General features: G+C 40.1%; 1 protein-coding gene across 1 annotated transcript in view; it reads right to left on the bottom strand.

Moving 5' to 3' along the window:
* Nucleotides 1-7,043: 7,043 nt before the first annotated feature.
* The window catches only part of LOC149171940 (myosin-G heavy chain-like protein), a 30,887-nt gene continuing 13,046 nt past the window's right edge, over nt 7,044-24,884 (bottom strand). The window contains exons 2-3 of the mRNA XM_089424159.1: nt 8,253-8,315; nt 7,044-7,949 (exon numbers count right to left, since the gene is read on the bottom strand). Coding sequence (XP_089280285.1) covers nt 7,654-7,949; nt 8,253-8,315 — 359 coding nt within the window. The 3' untranslated portion in view covers nt 7,044-7,653. The remainder of the gene's footprint in view (nt 7,950-8,252; nt 8,316-24,884) is intronic.

Below are 24,884 nucleotides of genomic sequence, written 5' to 3'. Positions count from 1 at the left end.
TGGATGATAAACTCGCAGGAAAGAAGGGTTCCTGGTTCGAGTGGGAGCAATGGCGAAAGATGGTAAGTTTAGGGTCGAGAAATTTAACGACCAAAACTTCTCGTTGTGGAAGATGCAGATGGAAGATTATCTGTATCAGAAAGATCTATACCTACCATTGGGCAGAAAATCAAAGATGCCGATAGGTATGACAGACGAAGAATGGAACCTTCTCGATAGAAAGGCACTCGGAACAATACGGTTGTGCCTTGCTGCGTCAATCACCTTGAACATTTCGAAGGAAACCACGACAGAGGGTTTGATTCAGACGTTGTTGAAACTATATGAAAAACCCTCGGCCTCAAACAAGGTATTTCTTATGAAACGGTTATTTAATATGCAGATGTCGAAAGGTGGATCTGTTGCAGACCATTTAAATGATTTTAATACAGTTACAAGTCAATTAAGTTCTGTAGGGGTAAACTTTGATGATGAAGTTAGAGCTCTGTTATTCTTGTGCTCATTACCAAAAAGTTGGAATGGTTTGGTAATGGCCATTAGTAACTCTGTTTCTGGATCTAGTACTTTAAAGTTTGATGATGTTGTCGGTGCTATCCTTAGCGAGGAAATGCGACGGAAAAGCTCCGATGAGACATCGGAAAATGCTTTGAGTGCAGAGTTTAGAGGAAGAAAAATGGAAAAAGGAAAGAGCTCAGGATATCGCAATAAATCAAGGAAAGGCAGATCCAAGTCCAGATCGAAGATAGTGTGCTGGAAATGTGGAAAGAAAGGACACCTAAAGAAAGACTGTAGATCTCGGAAGGGAAAAGAAGGAGATGCACAACAAGAAAACAATCATGAAGCAAATGTGACAGGTGAGGTGTTACAAGATGCTCTGATTCTTTCTTTCGAAAATATTACTGATTCCTGGGTGGTAGATTCAGGGGCTTCATTCCATGCCACACCTGATAAGAAATACTTTCATGACTATGTTCAAGGAGATTTTGGACAAGTTCGTCTGAGTGATTATAAACCCTGTAAAATCGTTGGAATGGGTAAGGTTCTTGTAAAACAGCAGAATGGAAACCAATGGCTATTAAAGGAGGTAAGTCATGTTCCAGATCTAAAGAAAAATCTGATTTCAACAGGGCAGTTAGGCAGTGAAGGTTGTGTGACAACTTTCACAGATAAAGCTTGGAAGGTCACCAAGGGAGCCTTGGTAATAGCAAAAGGCGAAAAGGTTGGTACATTGTATTTATGCAATGGTATTTCTAACTCTGTTAATGCTTTAACTTCCAAAGGAGCATATGCAGCATTATGACATCATAGGCTCGGACACATGAGTGAAAAGGGGATGAAGATTCTTCACTCAAGGAATTTGTTGCCGGGTTTGAAGAATGTTGATTTGGACTTCTGTGAGAATTGCGTTTATGGAAAACATAAGAGAGTCAGATTTCTCAGAGTTGGGAAAGAAAAGAAGAATGAAAAATTAGAGCTTGTGCATACAGATGTATGGGGACCTGCTCAGGTATCATCTCTCGGTTGCTCTCATTATTATGTTACTTTTATTGATGATGCAACTAGAAAAACTTGGATTTATTGTATTAAGAATAAATCTGATGTATTTGATACTTTCAAGAAATGGAAAGCTTTGGTTGAGATTGAGACAGGAAAGAAATTGAAGTGTCTTAGATCAGACAATGGAGGTGAATATTGCAGCAAAGAATTTGATAGGTACTGTTCAGAGCATGGAATTCGCAGAGAGAAGACAGTTCCAAGAACACCACAAGAAAATGGTGTCAGAAAGGATGAACAGAACAATCATGGAGCGTGCAAGGTGCATGAGATTGCATGCAGGATTGCCTTTACAGTTTTGGGTAGATGCTGTAGATACTGTTGTTTATCTAATAAACAGAGGGCCTTCAAGTTCTTTGGATGGTGGTGTTCCAGAGGAAGCATGGACAGGTAAAAAGGTAAACTACTCTATTTTAAAGCCTTTTGGTTGTGAGGCCTTTGTCCATATTGATAAAGAAAATAGAACAAAGCTTCAGGCAAAGTCAAAGAAATGTACCTTTATTGGATATGGTGTTAATGATTTTGGTTATCGCTTATATGATTATGAAAATCACAAAATCATTAGGAGCAGAGATGTAATATTCAATGAAAAGGTCTTGTATAAGAATCAGTTGCAGGAAAAGAAATAGGGAAAGGAAAACAAGGAATATGCAGTTCTTGATGAAATCACTGAAAAAGTAAAGGTGCCTGAAAATAATAATAATCAACAACCACAACAACAGCAACCACCACAACAACAACAGGCACCCCAAACACCTGAAAGTGGTGTTAGAATATCTACCAGGATAAGTAGACCCCCTGAACGATACTCTCCTTCATTATATTATTTATTGTTGACTAATTCCGGTGAACCCGAATGTTATGAAGAAGCAATGTCGGTTGAGAGCAAGAAGAAGTGGGAGGTAGCCATGGAAGAAGAGATGGACTCCTTAATGCATAACCAGACTTGGGATTTAGTCAGGTTGCCTGTAGGAAAAAATACATTGAAGAATAAATGGGTTTACATGCTGAAGGAAGAAGATGGAGGAAAACAGAGGTATAAAGCTAGACTTGTGGTGAAGGGGTTTGCACAGAAGAAAGGTATTGATTTTGATGAAATATATTCTCCTGTTGTTAAAATGACTTCAATCAGAACTATTTTAAGTCTTGTAGCAGCTGAAGATTTGTATCTTGAGCAGTTAGATGTAAAGACAGCCTTTCTCCATGGGGATTTGGAGGAAGAGATATATATGCAGCAGCCACAAGGATATGAGGTGAAAGGGAAGGAGAAACTAGTGTGCAGGTTGAAGAAGAGCTTGTATTGTATGGCTTAAAACAGGCTCCAAGGCAATGGTATCTAAAATTTGACAAGTTTATGTCTGAACAAGGTTATACTAGATGTCACTCTGATCATTGTGTTTATTTGAAAAAGCAAAATGATGGCAGCTATATTATATTGCTATTGTATGTAGATGACATGCTTGTTGCAGGATCTAACATGCAGGAAATAAATGTGCTCAAAAGAAAATTGGCAAATTCATTTGCAATGAAGGATTTGGGAGCTGCAAAACAAATCCTTGGTATGAGAATAACTAGAGACAGGAAAAATCGTAAATTAACATTGTCTCAGAATGAGTACATACAAAAGGTGTTGAAAAGATTTAACATGCACAATGCAAAACCAGTTAGTACACCTTTTGCTAGCCATTTCAAACTTAGCAAGGAAATGTGCCCAAAGACCCAAGAAGACATGGATTATATGTCTAAAGTTCCATATGCATCAGCAGTTGGAAGCTTAATGTATGCAATGGTCTGCACAAGGCCCGATATTGCACATGCAGTGGGAGTTGTAAGCAGGTACATGAACAATCCAGGAAAGGAACATTGGATGGCAGTGAAATGGATTCTCAGATATTTGAAAGGTACCACAAATCAAGCATTATGCTTTGGTGGTTCAAACATCTCCCTACAAGGATATGTTTATGCAGATATGGCAGTTGACAGAGATAACAGGAGGAGCACTACAGGATATGTATTTACTGTTGGAGGAACAACTGTCAATTGGGTTTCAAAAATCCAAAGTGTTGTTGCACTTTCAACAACAGAAGCAGAGTATGTTGTTGCTACAGAGGCTAGTAAAGAAATGATTTGGTTACAAAGGTTTATGGTGAATTGGGTAAGGAGCATGATATGGGCACGTTATACAGTGATAGCCAAAGTGCCATTCATCTTGCAAAGAACTCAGCATTTCATTCCAGGACTAAACACATACAGCTCAAGTACCATTTCATACGATTAGTGTTGGAAGATGGAGAGTTGAAGCTGGAAAAGATACACACTAGCTAGAATCCTGCAGATATGCTAACAAAAGTTGTAACCAGGGAGAAACTGAGAATATGCTCAGTTTCAATTGGTCTTCAAGGATGACGATGAAGATGAGAAACAGTCAGGTCCAAAGAGGAGTCATTGTCCAGTAAATGGAGCAGCGATGGAGTTGCTACAATCAGTCTCCAAGTGGGAGATTGTTGGGTGTGGACCCTGATTATCTTCTATATTCAAAGGTATCGCCACATTGGACCCCAGTTCGAAATCGTGGCCGCCCGTAAAATATTCGCTGCAGGGGGGGTCCAAGGGGGGGCGGCTGCGACCTTTGGGAGCCCCCCCTGGCGGGGGGTTTCGAGGGCAGCGCCCCCGAAGCTAAAAACAACTGTAAAATTGCCTTGTAAAAGCATAGTAATTTCTAGTCAATCTGGGCCGTTCATTAGGCAGATGATCTGATGGTAGAACTTATGTTTAGTTTAGGGTTTTTTGCCCTAGAAGGCAACCCCTCTCTTTGTATGAGGGCATTGTATTTGAGGCTGTGTGATAGATGTGTATTGTGTGAGCGGGAAATAGAAAGGTGAGACTGTGAGAGAAAACAGAGGATATTACAACGGATCTGTTGTAGGTTGTGTCTCTTCATTTTGCTGGATAATAGAAAGGAAGGACTGGCTATTCGGGGTGGACGTAGCCCAAACTGGGTGAACCACATATATCTGTGTCTCTCTTGTTTTATGCGCTTTTTGTGTTTATATTTCTGCAATATTTTATGTGTTCCATTGCTCCATAATATATAATTTTCTAACAGATGATAAAGTTGAAAGATATAAAGCTAGATTGGTTGCAAAGGGATATTCTTAGATGGAAGGTATAAATTTCCATGAGATATTTTTGTTAGTTATTAAGCTTGTTTATGGTTATATTATATTGGTACTAGTTGCTTTACTTGATTTATAGTTAATGAAATTAGATATTAAAACAACATTTTTACTTGGAAATTTGGATAAGCAGATATACATGGAACAATCAAAAGGATTTGTTCAACATTATGAAAAAAACTAATTTTCAAGCTCAATAAATTATTGTACAGCTTGAAACAGCGTCCCAAACAATGGTACAAGAAGTTTGATTCCTTTAGGATGAGCCAAAATTTATGAGTATGACCATTGTATTTACTTCAAAATGTTGACTAGTATATTCATTATCTTGGTGTTATATGTTGATGATATGCTTGTTGCGAACAAAAGCATGGACAAGATCAATAGGTTGAAGGCTCAGATGGCTAGGGCCTTTGGAATGAAGGATCCAGGAACGGTAAAACAAATGTTGGATATACAAATACACAAAGACAAGAAAAATGGTAAGCTTGAGTTTTTACCAAAGAAATATGTCAAGAAAATACTTCTGAAATTTGATCTGAATAACGTGAAACCTGTAAATATCCCTTTACCTTCTCATTTTAAGCATTCTTTTGGTTTATGTCTTATTAGGGAGGAAAAAAATGGTTATGTCTTGTGTACCAAATTCTAATGCATTAGGAAGTTTGATGCATGCAATAGTATGTATTAAACTAAATATTCCACATGAAATAGGTGTTTCCAATAGATACATGGCAAATCCAGGAAGAGAGCATTGGAATGCAATGAAATTGATGCTTTGGTATCTTAGAAGCACAAGTGATTATTGCATCATCTTAATGATTGTAGTGATTCTATCTGTGGTTATATTGATTCAGATTTTGCAGGTGCTTTGGGCAAGAGGAGATCTACTTCAAGTTATGTCTTTACTCTTGTAGGAAGATCTATTAGTCGAATGTCAAAACTTCAAGAAACAATTAGTTTATCCACTACCGAGGCAGAATACATAATTGTGTCACATGCCTACAAAGGAGCAATTTGGTTGAAGGATCTTCTAGGTGAGCTTGTAAGAACACGAGACAGTGTAACTATATTCTATGATAGTCAAAGTGATATCCATTTGGCTCCAAATCCAACGTATCATAGTGAGACTAAACCTATTGATATTAAGTATCATTTTGTAAGATGAGTTATTGATGGAGGTGAAGTAGATCTTAAAAAGGTCCACGCCCAAGAAAATTATGCAGAGATGTTTACAAATCTAGTGTTATTAGAGAAGGTAAGGTGGTATTTAGCTTCTCTTGGTTTATAGAAGAGGTAATGAATGGGCTTGGGTAATGTATTAAGTAAATTGTTGTCAAGGTGGAGATTTCAAAGTATTATTTTATAATGACATTTTTCTAATATATATATATATATAGATATTAATATTAATATTAATATATATAATGGCTCATTCTTTTTTTTGTTATTATTTTATTTATTTATTTATTTAATATTATTTGGTCTTAAATCATTAATTAATTAATAGTATTTGGTTTGAGTTTGTTTTAACTTTTTAATAATTTAATAATTTATTTTTTCTTAGCATTTCTTTTGGATTTCTTCTGTTTTGACTTTCCACTTGGCATTCATATTCTCATTAATTATTTGAACATTTGAATCTTGTTTATTCCCCTTTAAAATAATTTTCATTTTTGACCTTCTAACATTCAACTCACATAACGTATCTTCTCCTTGCATCTCTCACCTATTTATCTATCAACCCTGGATCAGTTTTTATATCTCTATCCTGAGGATGAACCACACTTGATGGCTCAAAATAATTTTCAATGTGAATAATCCGGAAATGATTTTCTTCTTGTTCAATTACCCCATAATGTTTCTTGCACAAACTGTCAGAGTTTTACCATATAGATTCCATGTTGTGTGAGTTTTTCATTTTCTTTATATCATTATTTATGTGAAATTAATATTATATATGGTCTCCTCGATAGCAACAGTATTGACAAGTAAAATTTTCACACAAGCTTTAACATTTATGATGTAATTTCCCAAAAATCAATGACATGCACTTCAAGTTAATCCTTGTTTGAACATCTATTTATGCACATAAAATCACCCTTTATGTTTCAAGGCTATATTAACTTCAATATACAAGACCAATCAAATGCTTTTTGCAAGAGGATTATGGCTTCAAATGAAATTCTGCCGGAACCCCTGCCCTTAATTGTTGGGGGACTTGTATTGCTACCTGCAAGAACTTGAAATGTGAAACCAACTAATTGTGAAACTAATATAAAATTAGCTTATACCTCTTAACATTTTTCCATGTGAACAATAAGATTTATCTGATAAAGTGACTAAATTGTACAGTCCACAAATGAACAGATGGCCTGTCTGTCAGAAAGAGAAACCAGTTCGCAACAAATGAGCAATAGTATTCATGTTCTCACATTTGATGCTATGAAAGGATGCCAAACGATGTCCTTAGAAGCTTCAAAATAACTTCTGGCCTTACACTTACGTCAGGAAATCTGGATGAGGTTTCCCCTTGAACTACAATTTGATGGAATTGAAGCCACAACTCCCAAAGTTCTTGCAGGATCAGATTCATTTTTGTGAATACTTGAGAAGTATTCAACTATCAACTTCGCTTTTGATGTGGAAAAACACATGTTACTTCTCCATTCTTGCCCTTACCAAACTAAATCTCCAAATATATCGAACATATATGATAGCAGTATGCTGCATAGCCATGCCAGCCTTGCAAGCATTTCTTTATACAAATTGTAATACAGCCACTGATGCTGTCATTTCAAGTTCTTTTCTTTGATTCGGCATAGCAAATGGGGACCTTTAGTTTCTTCTCCGGACATTAGATTGCATATAAATGTGTCTAAATCATTCCTTAACTACGCTCCAAGGATGATCATATATTCCCTCATGGAAAAAGGTCCACATAACCAGTGGCAACGGCCACTCCTAATATGACCAGAGGAGGAAGAAGGACAAATAATGCAATGCTACTGAAAAAGGGGATATCATTCCTTCGGGCAACTTTGTTCAGATAATCCTGTCTCTTGATATTTCTTTTTTGTGAGATTGTTAAGGAGTTATAATTATTAGGTTTGAAACGTTTGCCAAGCGGTATTGTGACTTCATTGACTTCATCATCGACTAAAGCACTAAGCTGCTCACGAATAGTTTTTGTGGATGAAACCATGCCTTGATCATTCTCTGTTTACATAGAACCATAATGACTATCATTTAGAGATCATATTGCTATCATAGAAATCTACTATCGACTTCAAATTTTCTATAAAAGGAAAGTGTAATAAACTGAAGTTCCCCAAAGTTATAGACAAAGAAATTGCCTGTTTGTTATGTTCACCAAGGTAATAGAGTCTATACCATTTGTACAAATATTAAAATGCATGTTAGATAGTAGGAAGCCCAAATGTTTACTCTTCATGTGCAAAAGTTATTCAATTTTGACTTGTAGAGATTGTAAGGGCATGGGGAAATGTCACAGTAACAAACCTTTAATGCTGTTTTTTGATGTCAACCGTTCCAAGAGATCCAACTGAGACTCCACCGAGGATTCTGTCCAAAGCAAGAAAGAAAGCTGGCAAACATAAGCAATCAATAGCACTTCAAACTTATGTAGAAACACGTAACTGGGGACCTGTTCCACTAGATTTGAAGTTTGAAAACAAAGAAAGCACAGGATAAACCATGAAACAAGCTTATTTGTGGAAAGTTAAAGAAAATCCCCATAATTACTTAAATAAGCTTATAGTTACTAGTGAAGAAAAAAATAGCATGGGACATCAATAATTGTTCTGATATGAACATACCGAGTCTGTGAACTGACTGTACTAGGGAGCTTGCATGTTAAATTCTGATAGAGCCAATTGTCTTGTGTGTATGTAGCTAATATCATATGATCTTTAAGTTATCAAGAGATCAATCAATGGGTGAACACAGAAGACATACTTAATTGAAAAAAAATATACATCATTATACAGAGACTCCATTCAGAAAAGCAGACTGCTTTTAGGCAAATGTTTAGATGCTAGAGGCATATGATTTCAAGAGCTATTGCCCTGGTCAATCATGGATGGTAGATTTTGGAGATGCCTTTACCCAATGGGTAGATTCCTTTGCCTCCTAGAATCCAATAAGAAAGCCTTTGCCTCCCTGGCATCTCCCTAACTCCTCATGCTTAAGAGGGAAACCATGACTCCGAATACAATGCCCAGGAATATAGACTTTTGTTTCTAATTCAGGCAGACTTCATAAAGACAACTATCCAGGATAAATAACGCTTTTATAAAAAGGGCATTGTAAATTCCGTCAAGCTTCTTGAAATATCTTTGCAAGCTCTTTCAAGAAAAACTACAAAAAAAATGTCCACGGGTGGTACCACAATTGGCAAAAAACATGTTGGCAAGCCCTTGTGTACATGTCTCACCAGCTGAACCAAAAAGAAAAAATAAAAATGAAAAATTATAGTAAATCTTAAGAATTAAAGTGATCAAATATATTTCAGCTTTGTCCATCCTAGTTTTACTTTCCAAACCAAATTGACCACAAGTCACATTTATTTTGTTTAGTCACTGTAGATTTTTCTGTAGATTCAACAGGTCATGTAATTTTCTAAAACACAAGACAAGAATCTACTCCACTATCAACAGTGGAAACCAATAATGATCAATGAAAACAATAATCAGCAAGAGGAAGAATATCAATCGCACATAACACAATATTTCTCCAGGGGAAAACAACTGCTCAAAACTCTGACTATCTATATTGTAATCTGAAATCTGAGAAGAAAATACAACGCTTGTTCTCACTAGAACAATCCCTGCACAAGTATGATCAACTCTCTGCCTCACAAGCCCACTCTAGCCAACACTTAGCCAGTTTTGCTGCCTGCCAAGCCCCTATTTCCTTGCGTGATTCCTAAGAGAATCAGCCCATATTTAATTGGGAAATCCTTCTTCCAAAACTATGCAATCCAAAGTTAGGTCTTCAACTGATTGCATGCATGATCTGTACAACTCAAAAAATCATACAACTGATAGTACATTGTCCCTGCACTCTAGTCTCAACTAGATCTTCTCTGAACTGACATGCATGAATTATTTATGTGTGAATCTTCAGTTAACTGGTGTGGCACTGAGGATGCACAGGTGCACCGACTCACTACTAAACCTCTACTAGTTCCTCCAACAGTTAGAACTAGTTTAACTAAATATAACTCAGTTAGACTAAGTTATCTAATTACAACTCCAAAGAACTCAACCTGGACCCCTAAAATTTAGGAATCACACTTACATAACTCCAGATAGACTTCCAACTCGAAATTCCCAAGTCAATTAGGTCAATTAAAATTAGTTAACTATTTACAAGTTGCTATGAGAATAGAAATCGATTTTAATTCACAATTTAATTCAAGGACAAATTAAATTGGAATTTCTTGTGCTATTTTTAACACTCCCTCTCAACAAGAAAGGGATTATCAACTACCCCGATCTTGTCTCTGTGAAACTCAAATTTATATCTTGACAGTGCCTTTGTCAAAATGTTAGCATCCTGCTCCTCTGTGGGAATGCACTCCAACAACATAATCTTGAAGATGATGATAACGGATATCAATATGCTTGGACCGATCATGAAAAACTAGATTTTCAGAGAGTTTGATACAACTCTAATTGTCACAGTAAATCACAGTTGGATCCATCTGCTGACCAAACAAAACAACCAAAATCTTCCTCATCCAGATGGCCTCACATGCTGCTTGACTAGCAGCCATGTACTCCGCCTCTGCCAAACTGAGTGCAACCGATCTTTGTTTCTTGTTGTACCAAGAAACAGTTGCTGACCCAATATTGAAGATTCCTCCTGATGTGCTCTTTCTGTCGAATGCCAAATCTACATCAGTGAAGCCTTGAAACTTCACTCCCTCTGTCCGTCTATACCACAATCCATACCTATTAAGTTTAGGTATGTTCTATGCTAGAGAAATTTGTTTAAATTTTCATAGTTAGCAATCACATCAACATTAAAGTAAACTACAAATAGAACATGAACATAAATCACAGAAGACAAGCCAAGACAAGAGGACACAAGATGTGGCGCTAGCCAGGGACAAACCCCACAATGTGGGGAAACCCTTGATCAATTCTTCTTTTATGTTCTTCAAATTTTAGCAGAGAAAGTGAGAGAGATAGTACATTTACAATAGAAGTCAACCCTTTGACTTATCTAGATTAGAGCATAGATCATCTCCTATAACGATGATACATGAGATCAGTTGAAGACATTCTGAATCAACTGATTCTCCAAGGTGATGGCTTCACCTATCCATTTCGTCCATTTGCTACACCTTACCGTGGAGCACCATCTCATCTGCTTTCGTCATCATGCTGCCCATTATTTTGCGTCTTCCATTATTATGCAGCCCTATTCATCATCATGTTGCTCATGCCCATTATGCTGCATCATACAACATCATGTTGTCTCATCCATCATCATGTTGCCTCATACATCAGCGTGCTGCCTCATACATCAGCATGCAATCTCATTGCCGATCATGCTGCCCTTTACATCATCATGATCATGCTGTCCTTCATAGTCCCATTACTGATCATACTCATATACATATATATTTATTGATCACCAAGTATAAGTCATACCCTTACAGATCTGACTGGGAGAATGTCGAGATATATTATGAAATCATACTATAATAGTTCTGCAAAGAACGTAGCCCTTCTAAGTCAAACCCTAACCACTGCTGACCATTATGCTGAGACTGCTATAGGAATACCACCTGGATCTACTTCATCAATGGTAAGGTGTAACAGCATATAAGGTTTCCATGAACAGCGTTGAGAAGTCTCCATGACTGCGTATGGTCTTCGAGAATTATATAGACTGCTCTTCATTCAACTGAGATCCTTGCAAGTGTGCCATTGGTTATTGTATGCCTATACGGATCTGCGACTACCATACTTGACTGCGGCTCTTATGTGCTTGACTGCGGCCTTCCATGCTTGACTGCGGCCTTACGTGCTTGACTGCGGCCTTTAACTTTATCACTGCAGTTTCCATCTATCGTGGCTCCCTTCTACTGTGGCTACCATCTATGCCTGGGTATAAAATGTCTTCAAGAACAGCATTAGAGGACTACGTTTTGGCTGCTACAGGCAGCATATAGACTGTGCATATATAGTCTCCATGCGTATATCATGACAGCGTATAGAGTGTTGTGTATATAGTTTCCATAGCCAACAGATTAGGGCATCACATAACTGTTTCCATTGCTGTGCGTATAGTTGCTCCATTGCCAATAGATTATGGCATCGTACTGCAGCTAGGGCATCATACTCTTTAGTATCTCTCCTTCTCCGAAAACCCAAGACATGGAGAGGAGATCACATGAAGAGTGTGTCTTCCATGACTTCAAATCCTCTTCTATTTATACTAAAATGCAGATGATGAATAGGCATGTCTATTGGGCTTCTGAGCCTACTCAAGTTGTTGGTCGACTTGATAATAATTCCATAGTCAAAAATAAATACTTCTCGGAATCGGATGATCTTTAGATCAATCCTACACCTCTCGACGAGAGGGATCCAATAAAAATATCAGCTGCCATAAATAAGCTGACCCACATGGAGTTTGGCCCTAGTTGCCAATTTTAACACTCCCTCTCAACTTGGGAGAACTCCATCCACTGATCCATATGTCCGACTGTATTGTCTCTGCCATCAGTGCCCTGCACAGCTCTGCTCAGCTTCTACTGGCTCTGCTCTGCTTTGCTCAGCTCTTCTGGTTCTGCTCTGCTCTGCTCTTCTGGCTCTGCTCTGCTCTGCTCACTCTTCTTGCTCTGCTCAACTCTGCTCTGCTCTGCTGGCTCTGCTCTGCTCAACTTAGCTCTGCTAAACCATGAAGAAGAAGAATTGATCGAGAATGTTTCATACCATTCTCCACTAACCCGAAGTCAGTCTCAGAGTGTGTACCACTGATCCTAGACCAGTCTCAACCGACCCAAAGTCAGCGTCATAGGGGTACCACTCCTACCACTGGTCCTAGACCGGTATCATCAGTCTTAGAGTGTGTACCACTAGTCCCAGACCAGTCTCAACCGACCCAAAGTCAGCGTCATAGGGGGTACCACTCCTACCACTGGTCCCAAACCAGTATCATCAATCTCAGAGTGTGTACCACTAGTCCCAAACCAGTCTCAACCGACCCGAAGTCAGCATCATAGTATGTACCACTCTCACTGGTCCCAGACCAGTCCTACACTGACCCGAAGTCAGTCTCAAAGTATGTACCACTGGTCCCAGACTAGTCTCAACCAACCCGAAGTCAACGTCATAGTAGGTACAACCCCTACAACTGATCCCAGACCAGTATCATTGATCCCAGATCAATGAAGGTCATCCTAGCATAGGGAGTACAGTAGATATAGCGATGCGTCCATCGGTACTACTATGGTCCCTATCCTCATTTCCCTGCTCATTGATCAGATGAGAGGTACTTCCCATGAGTCCCAGACTGCATGGGTAGGATGCCTTGACAGGAGAACTAATCAATCCTATCCTCATAGGAGAACTTATCATCCTGCTACACAATCGCCATGGAGAACACATCATCCAAGCCTTACAGGAGAGCTAATCATCCTGCTACATAAGCGTCATGGAGAACACATCATCTAGACCTTACAGGAGAACTAATCATCCTGACACATAGTGGTATCCAAATAGCTCACTGAAGAGCTTTCGTAACTAGATTGCCTCTCAGGTAGCCATGCTAGCAGCAATATACTCTGCCTCGACAGTGCTCAAAGCCACCGACTTCTACTTCCTACTCAGCCAGGATATCAAAGCAGATCCCAAGGAGAACCAGCACTAAGAAGTGCTGTAGTGATCCTTCACACTGCCTGCCTACTTAGCATTTGAAATATTCCAGGCAGTGTATCTCAATCCATGAGAGATTGTGCCTTGAAGATATCTTAGAAGATTCTAGGCACCAATCCAGTGAAGCTCAAACAAATATGAGCTCACCATGCTAACTACAACACATATGTCTGGACGGAGGTTCTCCAAGAACATCAACGTGAATGAGTTTATGAAACTCAAAGGCATTTCCCAAATCTGGTCCGACATCACTACCATATAACTTCGTGAAAGTTAAAATCCCCGAGGTAGTCACAGGGTTGCAGTTTATCTTTCCACATTCGAAATCCAACTCCCTCTGTCTCCTACAAATGAGAGGGTCTGCACCTGTCAGACATAGGTGCCAGTATGAGAGGTCTATCATCCACAACCTTCGAGTAATGGTTTGGATTGATTTGACTCCTAGTGAATCTCAGCTTCATCAAACAGCAGTTGATCCTCTCATACTATGCCCGGGGTGATTTGCTTCAAGCCATAGAGGGCTTTCTACCACCTACATACATGAGATTCCTGATCACGAATCTCAAACTCCTCGGGTTGTTCCAAACCTGTGGACCTGTGGCATGAGGGGAATGGTCCCCTTATAAGATTTTCCTTCAGTACATCTCAGACATGTACCTTCATGCTCCTTTTGAATTCAGGCATCCCTGTCACCATCTGACTCACAGACCTCCGGTGTTGTGTCAATGGACATGGTTCCCAGTGGACTTCCTGCAACTTGATACAACCCTGAACTCAAAAACATCTTTGAAAAATCTATTTTCAAGCACGTACCTTTCCATCGATGAGTGCCACCCTGTAACCTTTGACTTCCATTGCTGACATGGACACCAGGTTCTTCTTGCGATTAGGTACATAAAAGAGATTCTGTAAATGAATCGAGTTACCCTCATTCAATTGAGGGGTAACATTCCCTGCACCCTTTTCGAGATAGGTGGTATCAGCTCCAAGTATAATCCCACGATTATCTATCCGATGAAGTGCCTGGGGTTCCTTGCTTTCTTTGAAGAGTCAACCATTTCTCCTTGATGAACTGTATTACCTGTCATTCCCTTGACCCTGGAATGATTTGTTTATCTTCATCAAGAGAAGTGTCTCTGCCATTCATACACTCCTTCGCATAATGGCCGAACTTATTGTAACCAAGGCATCGGTCTTTCCTTCCACCCTTGGATCCGAACTTCCCAATGAAGTGATCTTTAGGTAGGCCATCAGAACCTTCTGCTGCGCCATTCTGATAATATTCTGATAATCTCTTGACTTCACCTATGGTGAATTCGAAGAGGGATGAGGAATCTTATTGATCCTTTTATCTTGTCCCAACTGTCTTTGGTGATTGCTCTTTCACTCTTGCTTGGGCATTGTCTTCACCTCAGCTCTAATACCATGTTAAGTTTAGGTATGTTCTATGCTAGAGCAATTTATTAAATTTTCACAGTTAGCAATCACATCAGCATTAAAGTAAACTGCAAATAGAACATGAACATAAATCGCAAAAGACAAGAGGACACAAGATGTGGCGCTAGCCAAGAACAAACCCCACAATGTGGGGAAACCCTTAATCGATTCTTCTTTTATGTTCTTCAAAGTTCAGCAAAGAAAGTGAGAGAGATACTACATTTACAGCAAAAGTCAACCCTTTGACTTATCTAGATCAGAGCATAGATCATCTCCTATAACGATGATACATGAGATCAGTTGAAGACATTCTGCTTCAACTGATTCTCCAAGGTGACGGCTTCACCTATCCATTTCGTCCATTTGCTACACCTTACTGTGGAGCACCATCTCATCTGCTTTCATCATCATGCTTCCCATTATTCTGCATCTTCCATTATTATGCAGCCCTATTCATCATCATGTTGCTCATGCCCATTATGCTGCATCATACAACATCATGCTGTCTCATCCATCATCACGCTACCTCATACATCAGCATGCAATCTCATTGCCGATCATGCTGCCCTTTACATCATCATGATCATGTTGTCCTTCATAGTCCCACTATTGATCATACTCATATACATATATATTTATTGATCACCAAGTATAAGTCATACCCTTACAGATCTGACTGGGAGAATGCCAAGATATATTATGAAATCATACTATAATAGTTTTGCAGAGAACGTAGCCCTTCTGATTCAAACCCTAACCATTGCCAACCATTATGCTGAGACTGCTATAGGAATACCACCTAGATCTACTTCATCAATGGTAAGGTGTAACAACGTATAAGGTTTCCATGAACAGCGTTGAGAAGTCTCCATGACTGCGTATAGACCTGCATATAAGAGTCTTCCAGACCAGTGTATGAGAAGTCTCCATGATTGCGTATGGTCTTCCAGAATTATATAGACTGCTCTTCATTCAACCGAGATCCTTACAAGTGTGCCATTGGTTATTCTATGCCTATACGGATCTGCGACTACCATACTTGACTGCGGCTCTTACGTGCTTGACTGCGGCCTTCCATGCTTGATTGCGACCTTCCATGCTTGACTGCAGCCTTATGTGTGACTATGGCCTTCGATGCTGGACTACGGCCTTGCGTGCTTGACTGTGGCCTTTAACTTTATCACTGCAGCCTCCATCTATCGTGGCTCCCTTCTACTACGGCTACCATCTATGCCTGCGTATAAAATGTCTTCAAGAACAACGTTAGAGGACTGCGTTTTGGCTGCTACAGGCAGCGTATAGACTGTGCATATATAGTCTCCATGCGTATATCATGACAGCGTATAGAGTGTTGTGTATATAGTTTCCATAGCCAACGGATTAGGGCATCACATAACTATTTCCATTGTTGTGCGTATAGTTGCTCCATTGCCAACGGATTAGGGCATCGTACTGCAGCTAGGGCATCATACTCTTTAGTATCTCTCCTTCTCCAAAAACCCAAGACGTGGAGAGGAGATCACATGAAGAGTGTGTCTTCCATGACTTCAAATCCTCTTCTATTTATACTAAAACGTAGATGATGAATAGGCATGTCTATTGGGCTTCTGAGCCTACTCAAGTTGCTGGTCGGCGTGATAATAATTCCATAATCAAAATAAATTCATATCTCCATAAATACTTATCGGAATCGGATGATTTTTAGATCAATCCTACACCTCTCGACGAGAAGGATCCAATAAAAAATATCAGCTGCCATAAATAAGCTGACCCACATGGAGTTTGGCCCTAGTTGCCAATTTTAACAATATCGAGTAGTGCCTCTGAGGTATCTCAACACATGCTTGACCGCCTTCCAATACAGCTTGGTAGGCCTAACCATCGCTTGACTAAGTTGGTTAACTACCTTGCACATGTCTGGTCGTGTGTTCACCAAATACATGAGTGAACCCACAAGTTGCCTGTAAACAGTAGCTTCCACTACTTCATGTGAAAATTCCTGAATCTAACAGATCAGAAACCCCTACTACAATTTATGGTTTACTATCTCCTACTTGTTCTTTACATTAACAAGTTATTTAATTGCATAAATATCGAAGTAAATACAAATGCAACCTTCACAGATACACAGATCATGCACTAAAGTACACAAAAACAATAACACAAGGGACACCGCTATTTTTGGACAATCATCCCCGTAAAAACCCAATGTGGGAAAATCGATGCAGCATATAGAGGGTTTGTATTACTAAGCAAATTCGTGAATACAACTAGGGTGCCAAAAATGGCTCATCCAACAAAGAATATCCTTGGCAGTAGTACCTCTATCCGGAGACAGATATTCCGGAAAATCAACAACTGGATGATCAACCCCACAGTGACTCTGACTATTCCTTGTGCTGGACAGCGAAAGTTGCTCCAAGCACTGCTCTGGAACTATGTCACCCTTCAAGAACTGCGTCACCCTCTCTCGGCTGATCTACTCTCAATCTGCCCCACAGAATCTCCCCAGCGCTGCCTCTGAAGCCTAGAGTCAAACTCTACGGCCCTCTACACTGCCTGCTTCAGCCTCTACGGCCTTCTGTGTCCTCTGCATTAGCTCCTGCTACCTCTGCATCATCCCTTCTAGGGATTGCGTTGTCTCTCTGGTACTGCGCTACCTCTCTGCTATGTATTCTTCAACCTCATATGGAAATCCCTTGCTGAACTACCCCTCATTGCAACTAATCACTAACTCGATTTCCTCAGCAAACCTCGCCCCAGAAAATCGAATTCTTGATCTCTCTTGTTGTGTCTCCAACTGACCCTCAAGCCTCCTCTTATACTTTTCTTGTTGACAATTCAACGGCCAAGATTAAGTCCCTAATCAACGACTAAGATTAGAACAGGCTTGATCCTCATCACTTAGAACTTTCCCACCCATTCTATATTAATACACATTAATATTTTTATTTTCTTAAGTTTAGACTTAGGAACCCATTAAAAATATTAATTATTTTAATATCTCTTCATCCGGGTGGAATTTATCCAAACGATTTCTAGGTCTTGGAGATCTCATGTGTCTTAGCCTCTCCACCAAATTTCATGGCTAGAGCACAACATCCGATGCTACCCAAAATCAACACTTCCTCTTAGTGAGGAATGTGCTCTAGCAATGCTTCACCATAGAAGCATCACACTGATCCTCCGCATCGGTCCTCTATGTTGATGCTTGGACTGCTACCCCACATCCACTGCACTATTGCTTCCTGTATTATTTCCCATGACACTGCCACTGCCACTGCTACATCTGTACTGTAGCTCCCTCTCAACATGTTGCATGATGCATCATACTGCCCATAGCACTGCCACTGCTAACTGCTGCACTGCAACTCAGTTACTGAGAAGTAATTGACTTCACCCAAACACTGACATCCTGGTCAGTCTGGAAGCCTCGTGATGCTGAAGTTGCCTCAACTGCTATCTTGTGTTGCCACTGCGCTGCTGCAACCTCTTATGTGCCTCTCGCACTGCTGCAACCTCCCCTGCGCTACTACAGACTTCTGCACTCTAGCACTGCCTTGTCACTCAATCACACCTTGCTCCACCCGACACTTGTCATCATGCTACTTTTGTTAAGGGCTCCCATAGCCGTATGTGATCCAAGAGTTTGGGCACCTCAAGAATCCTGCCCCTTTTCTGTAGTCCTCTCAACTACAGCTCAATGTCTCCCTGCCTCTTCTCTAGAGGCACATGAGCACTCATAGCACAATCGCCATCAGTCTCAACATCCTTCTCCGCCTTTGCTGAAGCAACGTTTGAGTCGAAAGCTTCTCCCTTGCCCTTCTTCCTGAGGCACTGAGAGGCATAATGTCCCGGCTCCCCATAGTTGAAGCACTTGACCTTGGAGATATCTTTCTTCTTCCTCTTCTGAACCCCCTGTTGTCTTGCATATGCTAGAGTTGCATCCTCCTCCTCTTTCTTGATTAGAACTCCCTTACTGCTACTCCCCGCCTTGATCAATCCCATGAGCTCTTCCTATCGAAGAGTTGCCCACATCTCCTCCCAACTGGGGAGAGTCGCTCTGCCCACAATGCTTTGGACAAATGTCTCCCAGTCCTCGGAGAATGCATTTAGAGCAGTCCTGACCATGAACTCTGGATCCAGTGTAGACCCCACGGAAGTAAGTTGCTCGCGAATTCCTTGCAACCTGAGAAGGAATGAATCTATCTCCTTTCCTTTCTGCATCTGTTATGACCTCAGCTGATTCTCCAATAACATCTTCCACTGCACAGAAGAGCCCTGGTATAAGGTGGTCAACGTCTGCCACATCTCCCTTGTTGTGTTCTTCTCAGCAATATGTGGTATGACATAATCCTTGACCCCATCTACAGCATAGTTCTTGATGCGATGTTTATCTAGGATTGTCAGAATCTTGGCCTTCCAGATGACAAAATTGGAAGCCCCATCCAATATGTCCCGATCCCTGAATCCGTTTACTTCCATCTCTGCTTCTCTTCTCTAGACTCCCTCTGAGTCCTGATTTCCCTCTCGGGAATCCTCCAGGCAACTGTCGAAACACTCCTCTCCAATCCTCCTTTGTCGTTGCAACCCGGATCTACATTTCTTGGCTATAAATCTGTCGAGGTAGTGCTTCCCTCTACCTTGGTTCAGTCTCCTTATACACTGTTTTGCACTCACAGAAACAGCGTCCAACCAACTCCACAAATCAAAATCTTCCTAGCTCCCTTAGCCCCGACAACTAAAGAATCTGAGCCCTTCTGGCTTTGCGCAATCACAGTGAAAGTTGGATCAGCTCCTCCTAGCCACCGCGTCAATCCTTCCTAGCTCAGAAAGATGACGTGGCACTACGTAAGCCCGATCTACCTCCCTCTGCCTCTGCGCTGGCCTGGACAGCTGACGCAACTACTGCATCTTCCTTTCCCGTCTCAGAATGTTGATGCAGGCACTACGTGAGCCTCTGCGTCACACTCACTGCACTGTGTCACTCCTCTCACCTCTTCAACTCTAGAACAACACTGTCTCTCGGGACAGCTGCTTCTCTGCTGCAAATTATTAGATTTTCTCAGCTGGTGTCTTCAATCGCCTCTGATCTGCGATTCCTCTAATACCATGTGAGAATTCCTGAATCTAACACATCAGAAACCCGTACTACAATTTATGGTTTACTATCTCCTACTTGTTCTTTACATTAACAAGTTATTTAATTGCATAAATATCGATGTAAACACAAATGCAACCTTCATAGATACACAAATCATGCACTGAAGTACACAAAAACAATAACACAAGGGACACCACTATTTTTGGACAATCGTCCCCGGAAAAACCCAATGCTGGAAAATCGATGCAACATATAGAGGGTTTGTATTACTAAGCAAATTCGTGAATACAACTAGGGTGCCAGAAATGGCTCACCCAACAAAGAATATCCTTGGCAGTAGTACCTCTATCCGAAGATAGATATTCTGGCAAATCAACAACTGGATGATCAACCCCACAGTGACTCTGATTGTTCCTTGTGCTGGACAACAAAAGCTGCTCCAAGCACCCTTCAGGAACTGCGTCACCCTCTCTCAGCTAATCTGCTCTCAGTCTACCCCACAAAATCTCCCCAGCGTTGCCTCTGAAGCCTAGTGTCAGACTCTACGGCCCTCTGCACTGCTTGCATCAGCCTCTACGGCCTTATGCATCCTTTGTGTCAGCCCTTCTAGGGTCTGCGTTGCCTCTTTGCTATGTATTCTTCAGCCTCAGATGGAAATCCCTTGCTGAACTGCCCCTCACTACAATTGATCACTAACTCGATTTCCTCAACAAACCTCACCCCAGAAAATCGAATTCTTAATCTCTCTTGGTGTGTCTCCACTGACCTTCAAGCCTCCTCTTATACTTTTCATGTTAACGCTTCAACGACCAAGATAAAATCCCTAATCAACGGCTAATATTAGAACTAGATTGATCCTCATCATTTAGAACTTTCTAACCCATTTTATAACCCAATTTATATTAATACACATTAATATTTTTATTTTCCTAAGTTTAGACTTAGGAACCCATTAAAATATTAATTATTTTAATATCTCTTCATCTGGGTGGAATTTCTCCAAACGATTTCTGAGTCTTGGAGATCTCATGTGCCTTAGCCTCTCCACCAAATTTCATGGCTAGAGCACATCTGATGCTACTCAAAATCAACACTTCACCCAAAGTAGCATCCTCCTTCCTCCAGTGATCTGTTAGAGGAGTCTCCATGGGTTTACTGCTCTCCATGTAGAACCTTTTCAGTATCTCATTGGCATACTTGCCCGAAGAGACAAAAAATTCCACATCACCTTGCCATACTTCCATGCCCAGAAAGTAGTGCATGAGCCCCAAGTCCTTCATTTTGAACGCTCTTGCAAGATCCTCCTTGCAAGACTTGATCATCTTATCATCACCTGTCATAATCAAATCGTCAACATATAAAACAATAATCAACAATTTACCTTCCACCACAATATGGTACAGATTCGCATCCGCTTCACTTTTGGTGAAGCCTAACTTGGTGAAGTAGCTATCGATCTCGGTGTACCAAGCACGAGGTGCTTGCTTCAACCCATACAACGCTCGCTTGAGTCGACACAGATGCAACTCACGGTCAAAGGTCTCAAAACCTTCAAACTGTTCAATATACACCTCTTCCTCAATCATGTCATTAAGGAAGGTTGTCTTTACATCCATCTGATGTATCTTCCAACCCATCTGTGTTGATAGTGCCAATATGGATCTAATTGATGAGTGCTTTGCAATAGGAGCAAAGGTCTTGTTGTTCCTTAAGAAACCAATTTCTTGACTGTGGGGAAATTGTGCTTAAGACATTAATAAATATTACTTACTGTCACTTATTGTTTGTTGTGTTTTCAAATGAAGGTCTTGGAAAACTTGGTCTTTTAACTCTTAGTACATGTAATACCAGAACATCTCAGAATGTCACTTGTTGCTAGATATAAATGATGAATGAAGAAGGTTTAAAGGGGAAGTTAAAAATAATACGCTAATCTTTCACAGAAACTACTATCTGTAACTTAGAGGAATTATGATAATGAGAACTGAATCATAGACAATATGGTGATCTTTCACAGAAACTACTATCTATAATTTAGAAAGGAAGTGAGGACTTCAAGTATAGGAGCGCTCTTTTAAGGAATTTTAACCTTATCTACATAAGCAAATAAATACCTGCAACTTCATTACTATACTTGAAAAGAAGAAAACATAGCATGACACATGACAGAGAAGCTTACAAAATTATATGCAACAACTGATGGAAACTTCTGATTCTTTCATTAATCAACGATGATATCAGGAATACAGTGGCCTAGTCTCCGGATTCTCCAAAATTCGAACCCTTTCTCTGTAAATTTTCCTCCTTTTATACATTTGTGAAACAGTTGTGAAACTGTCAAACTACTAAACTGTTTCCCTAACTATCTGAATTAAAAATTATTACAGAATTTTACAAAGGTTTAAAGACACCTCAAAGAACATAAAATAACAGAAAACAACTGAATTTAGAAGAGGACAATAATTGTTGACTTGTTTTGTTAATCCATTGTTGAGTTCCTCTGTATATGTCTTAATCCGCTTTAATCATAATGCATTGTGTTAGATTTGTATAAACCTGAGCTTATGCATGTATCGGATACATTCTAATTGACCAAAACACTAAAAAACCCAACCAATTGCCTTTTCTTCAAATTAAGCCTTAACACTAATTTTCTCTTTATATAACGGAATTAACGCAAAGCACCGGAACTGAAAAGGGATTAACCTGATTTAATAACTCCATCAGATCCGGAATCTCATCGCATATCGCAATCGGCCCTTTTCAACGTTGCATTAACATAATGTTGGACTTACGCATAATTCCTTCATTTCTGCGCTTTTTTATTAATAATGAAAATATACCATAAAGCACGCTTTTTCCACTTCCAATACAGGCTCAACACAATTCCCAAGGTATTCTTCCCGCCGATTCATCTCCACCATAGATTTGCATTTTTCAGATCAGACAATCTACAAAGGTTTTCGGGTGGGACATAAGCCTAGAGAATACTCGCCCGAAATGGGCGGTTTCCTCTCTCCACCCGGCTGCTACGTGTTGAATGATAAGTGGGATCGGGTGATCTCCACTAAAAACCACTTACCATTTTCATTCTGCCCGAAATCCTGCCTTATAGCTTGAAATCTGCCTTTTAATACGCCTTGCGGACCCCAGGGGCTTTTAATTATAATATATATATGCTTAGAGCCCGACCTTTCTATTATAATCCTTTATAATAGAAATGCGTATAAAACTTCTTGGCTTTTAATATTAACGATAAGACGGATGCGTTGAGTTATATAAAATATAGCATATAAACTATCAGGTCTGGAACCCAATCGCTCATCGCAATCAACTCTTAATTCTATTATAATCCCTTTATAATAGAAATATATAAAAATGCGTAATCATAATGTATATGAGGGACTTTTTGATATGGCGGACCTGACGGGACCTAAAACCACGCTGTATATACCTTTCGGGTCTGGCTATATATGTTTTAACACTTTTTCCTTTGTAAATCCAACATATTTCTTTATTTCTTTCTCATTTCGACATGCACTTATATATATACATATCTCTCCATATATACATATAGCTCCATATAACCCTTTATATCCGATTCTTTTACATTTCTTCCTTTAGCGTTGTCGATATATAACAAACAAAATATTTCATTTCTTTTAGACTTTTCGGGAAGGGTAAAAAATATAAAGGAATTTTATTGAGTTTGGACTCCCAATAGTGATATAACTGATAAATAAACATTAAGCACAATATAAGCTACAACAGGTCTCATCATAATCAATCTCCTCTACCTGAGAAAAGCCTTGAGCCACAAACTTGGCCTTATGTTTCTCCACACTACCATCCACTGCTTGCTTTACCTTATAAAGCCATCAGGATCTCACCGCTGACTTGTCTGTCGGTCTTGGGACCACATCCCAAACACTGTTACGAACATTGGAGTCATACTCCTCCACCATGGCATCAACCCAAACCGGTTGCTGCACTACCTCAAAGGAAGATGGTTGTGTCTCAACACATCTGCTCATAAGAGCCATGTATCCAGTGTACCTGTCAGTTGACCTCCTCCGCATACGCTGTGATGTGGATGCTCCCACATTCTCTGTCGCATCCTGCAATAACCTATCAGCCTCTCTGGTGCGCTTTCTCCCATCTCTGGAAGACTCTGCCTAAGTGGGTGTCTCCACTCCCGGATCCTCTGCATGTGGCTGCTCCACATTAATCTGCAGTTCCTCCATAGGAGCCAAAAGCTCCTCAACTGCATGTAGCTGAAGCTCCCTCTCAAGGGAACATCGCATGGCCTTCTCTTCATCGAATTTGACACCCCTGTGAACCACTGTCATCTTGTTGGTCGGAAAACGCACCCGCTAGTTGTGAGGTGTATCAATGTACCCCACAAATATCCCCAACTCTGTTGTCGGCTCAAGCTTCTTCCATGCATCTTTGGTCACATGGCAATATACTAATGAACCAAAAAACCTAAAGTGACACACATTTGGTCTCTTCCCTGAGAAAGCCTCCTCTGGTGTACCCATCCCAAGAATTCAATGAGGGCTTCTGTTCTGCAAATAAGCAGTTGTGTTGCATGCCTCAGCCCAAAAGTGTAGTGGTAGGCCCTGATCATGCAACATTGCCCGTGCTACCCCTACAATGCTTCTATTCTTCCTTTCAGCCACCCCATTTTGCTATGGG

The sequence above is a fragment of the Pinus tabuliformis genome, chromosome 4_2 (assembly GCF_031772625.1).
Source record: "Pinus tabuliformis cultivar Carrire ecotype Pingquan chromosome 4_2, CPIR1, whole genome shotgun sequence".
Lineage (NCBI taxonomy): Eukaryota > Viridiplantae > Streptophyta > Pinopsida > Pinales > Pinaceae > Pinus > Pinus tabuliformis.
This window is presented reverse-complemented; position numbering and strand designations above follow the sequence as displayed.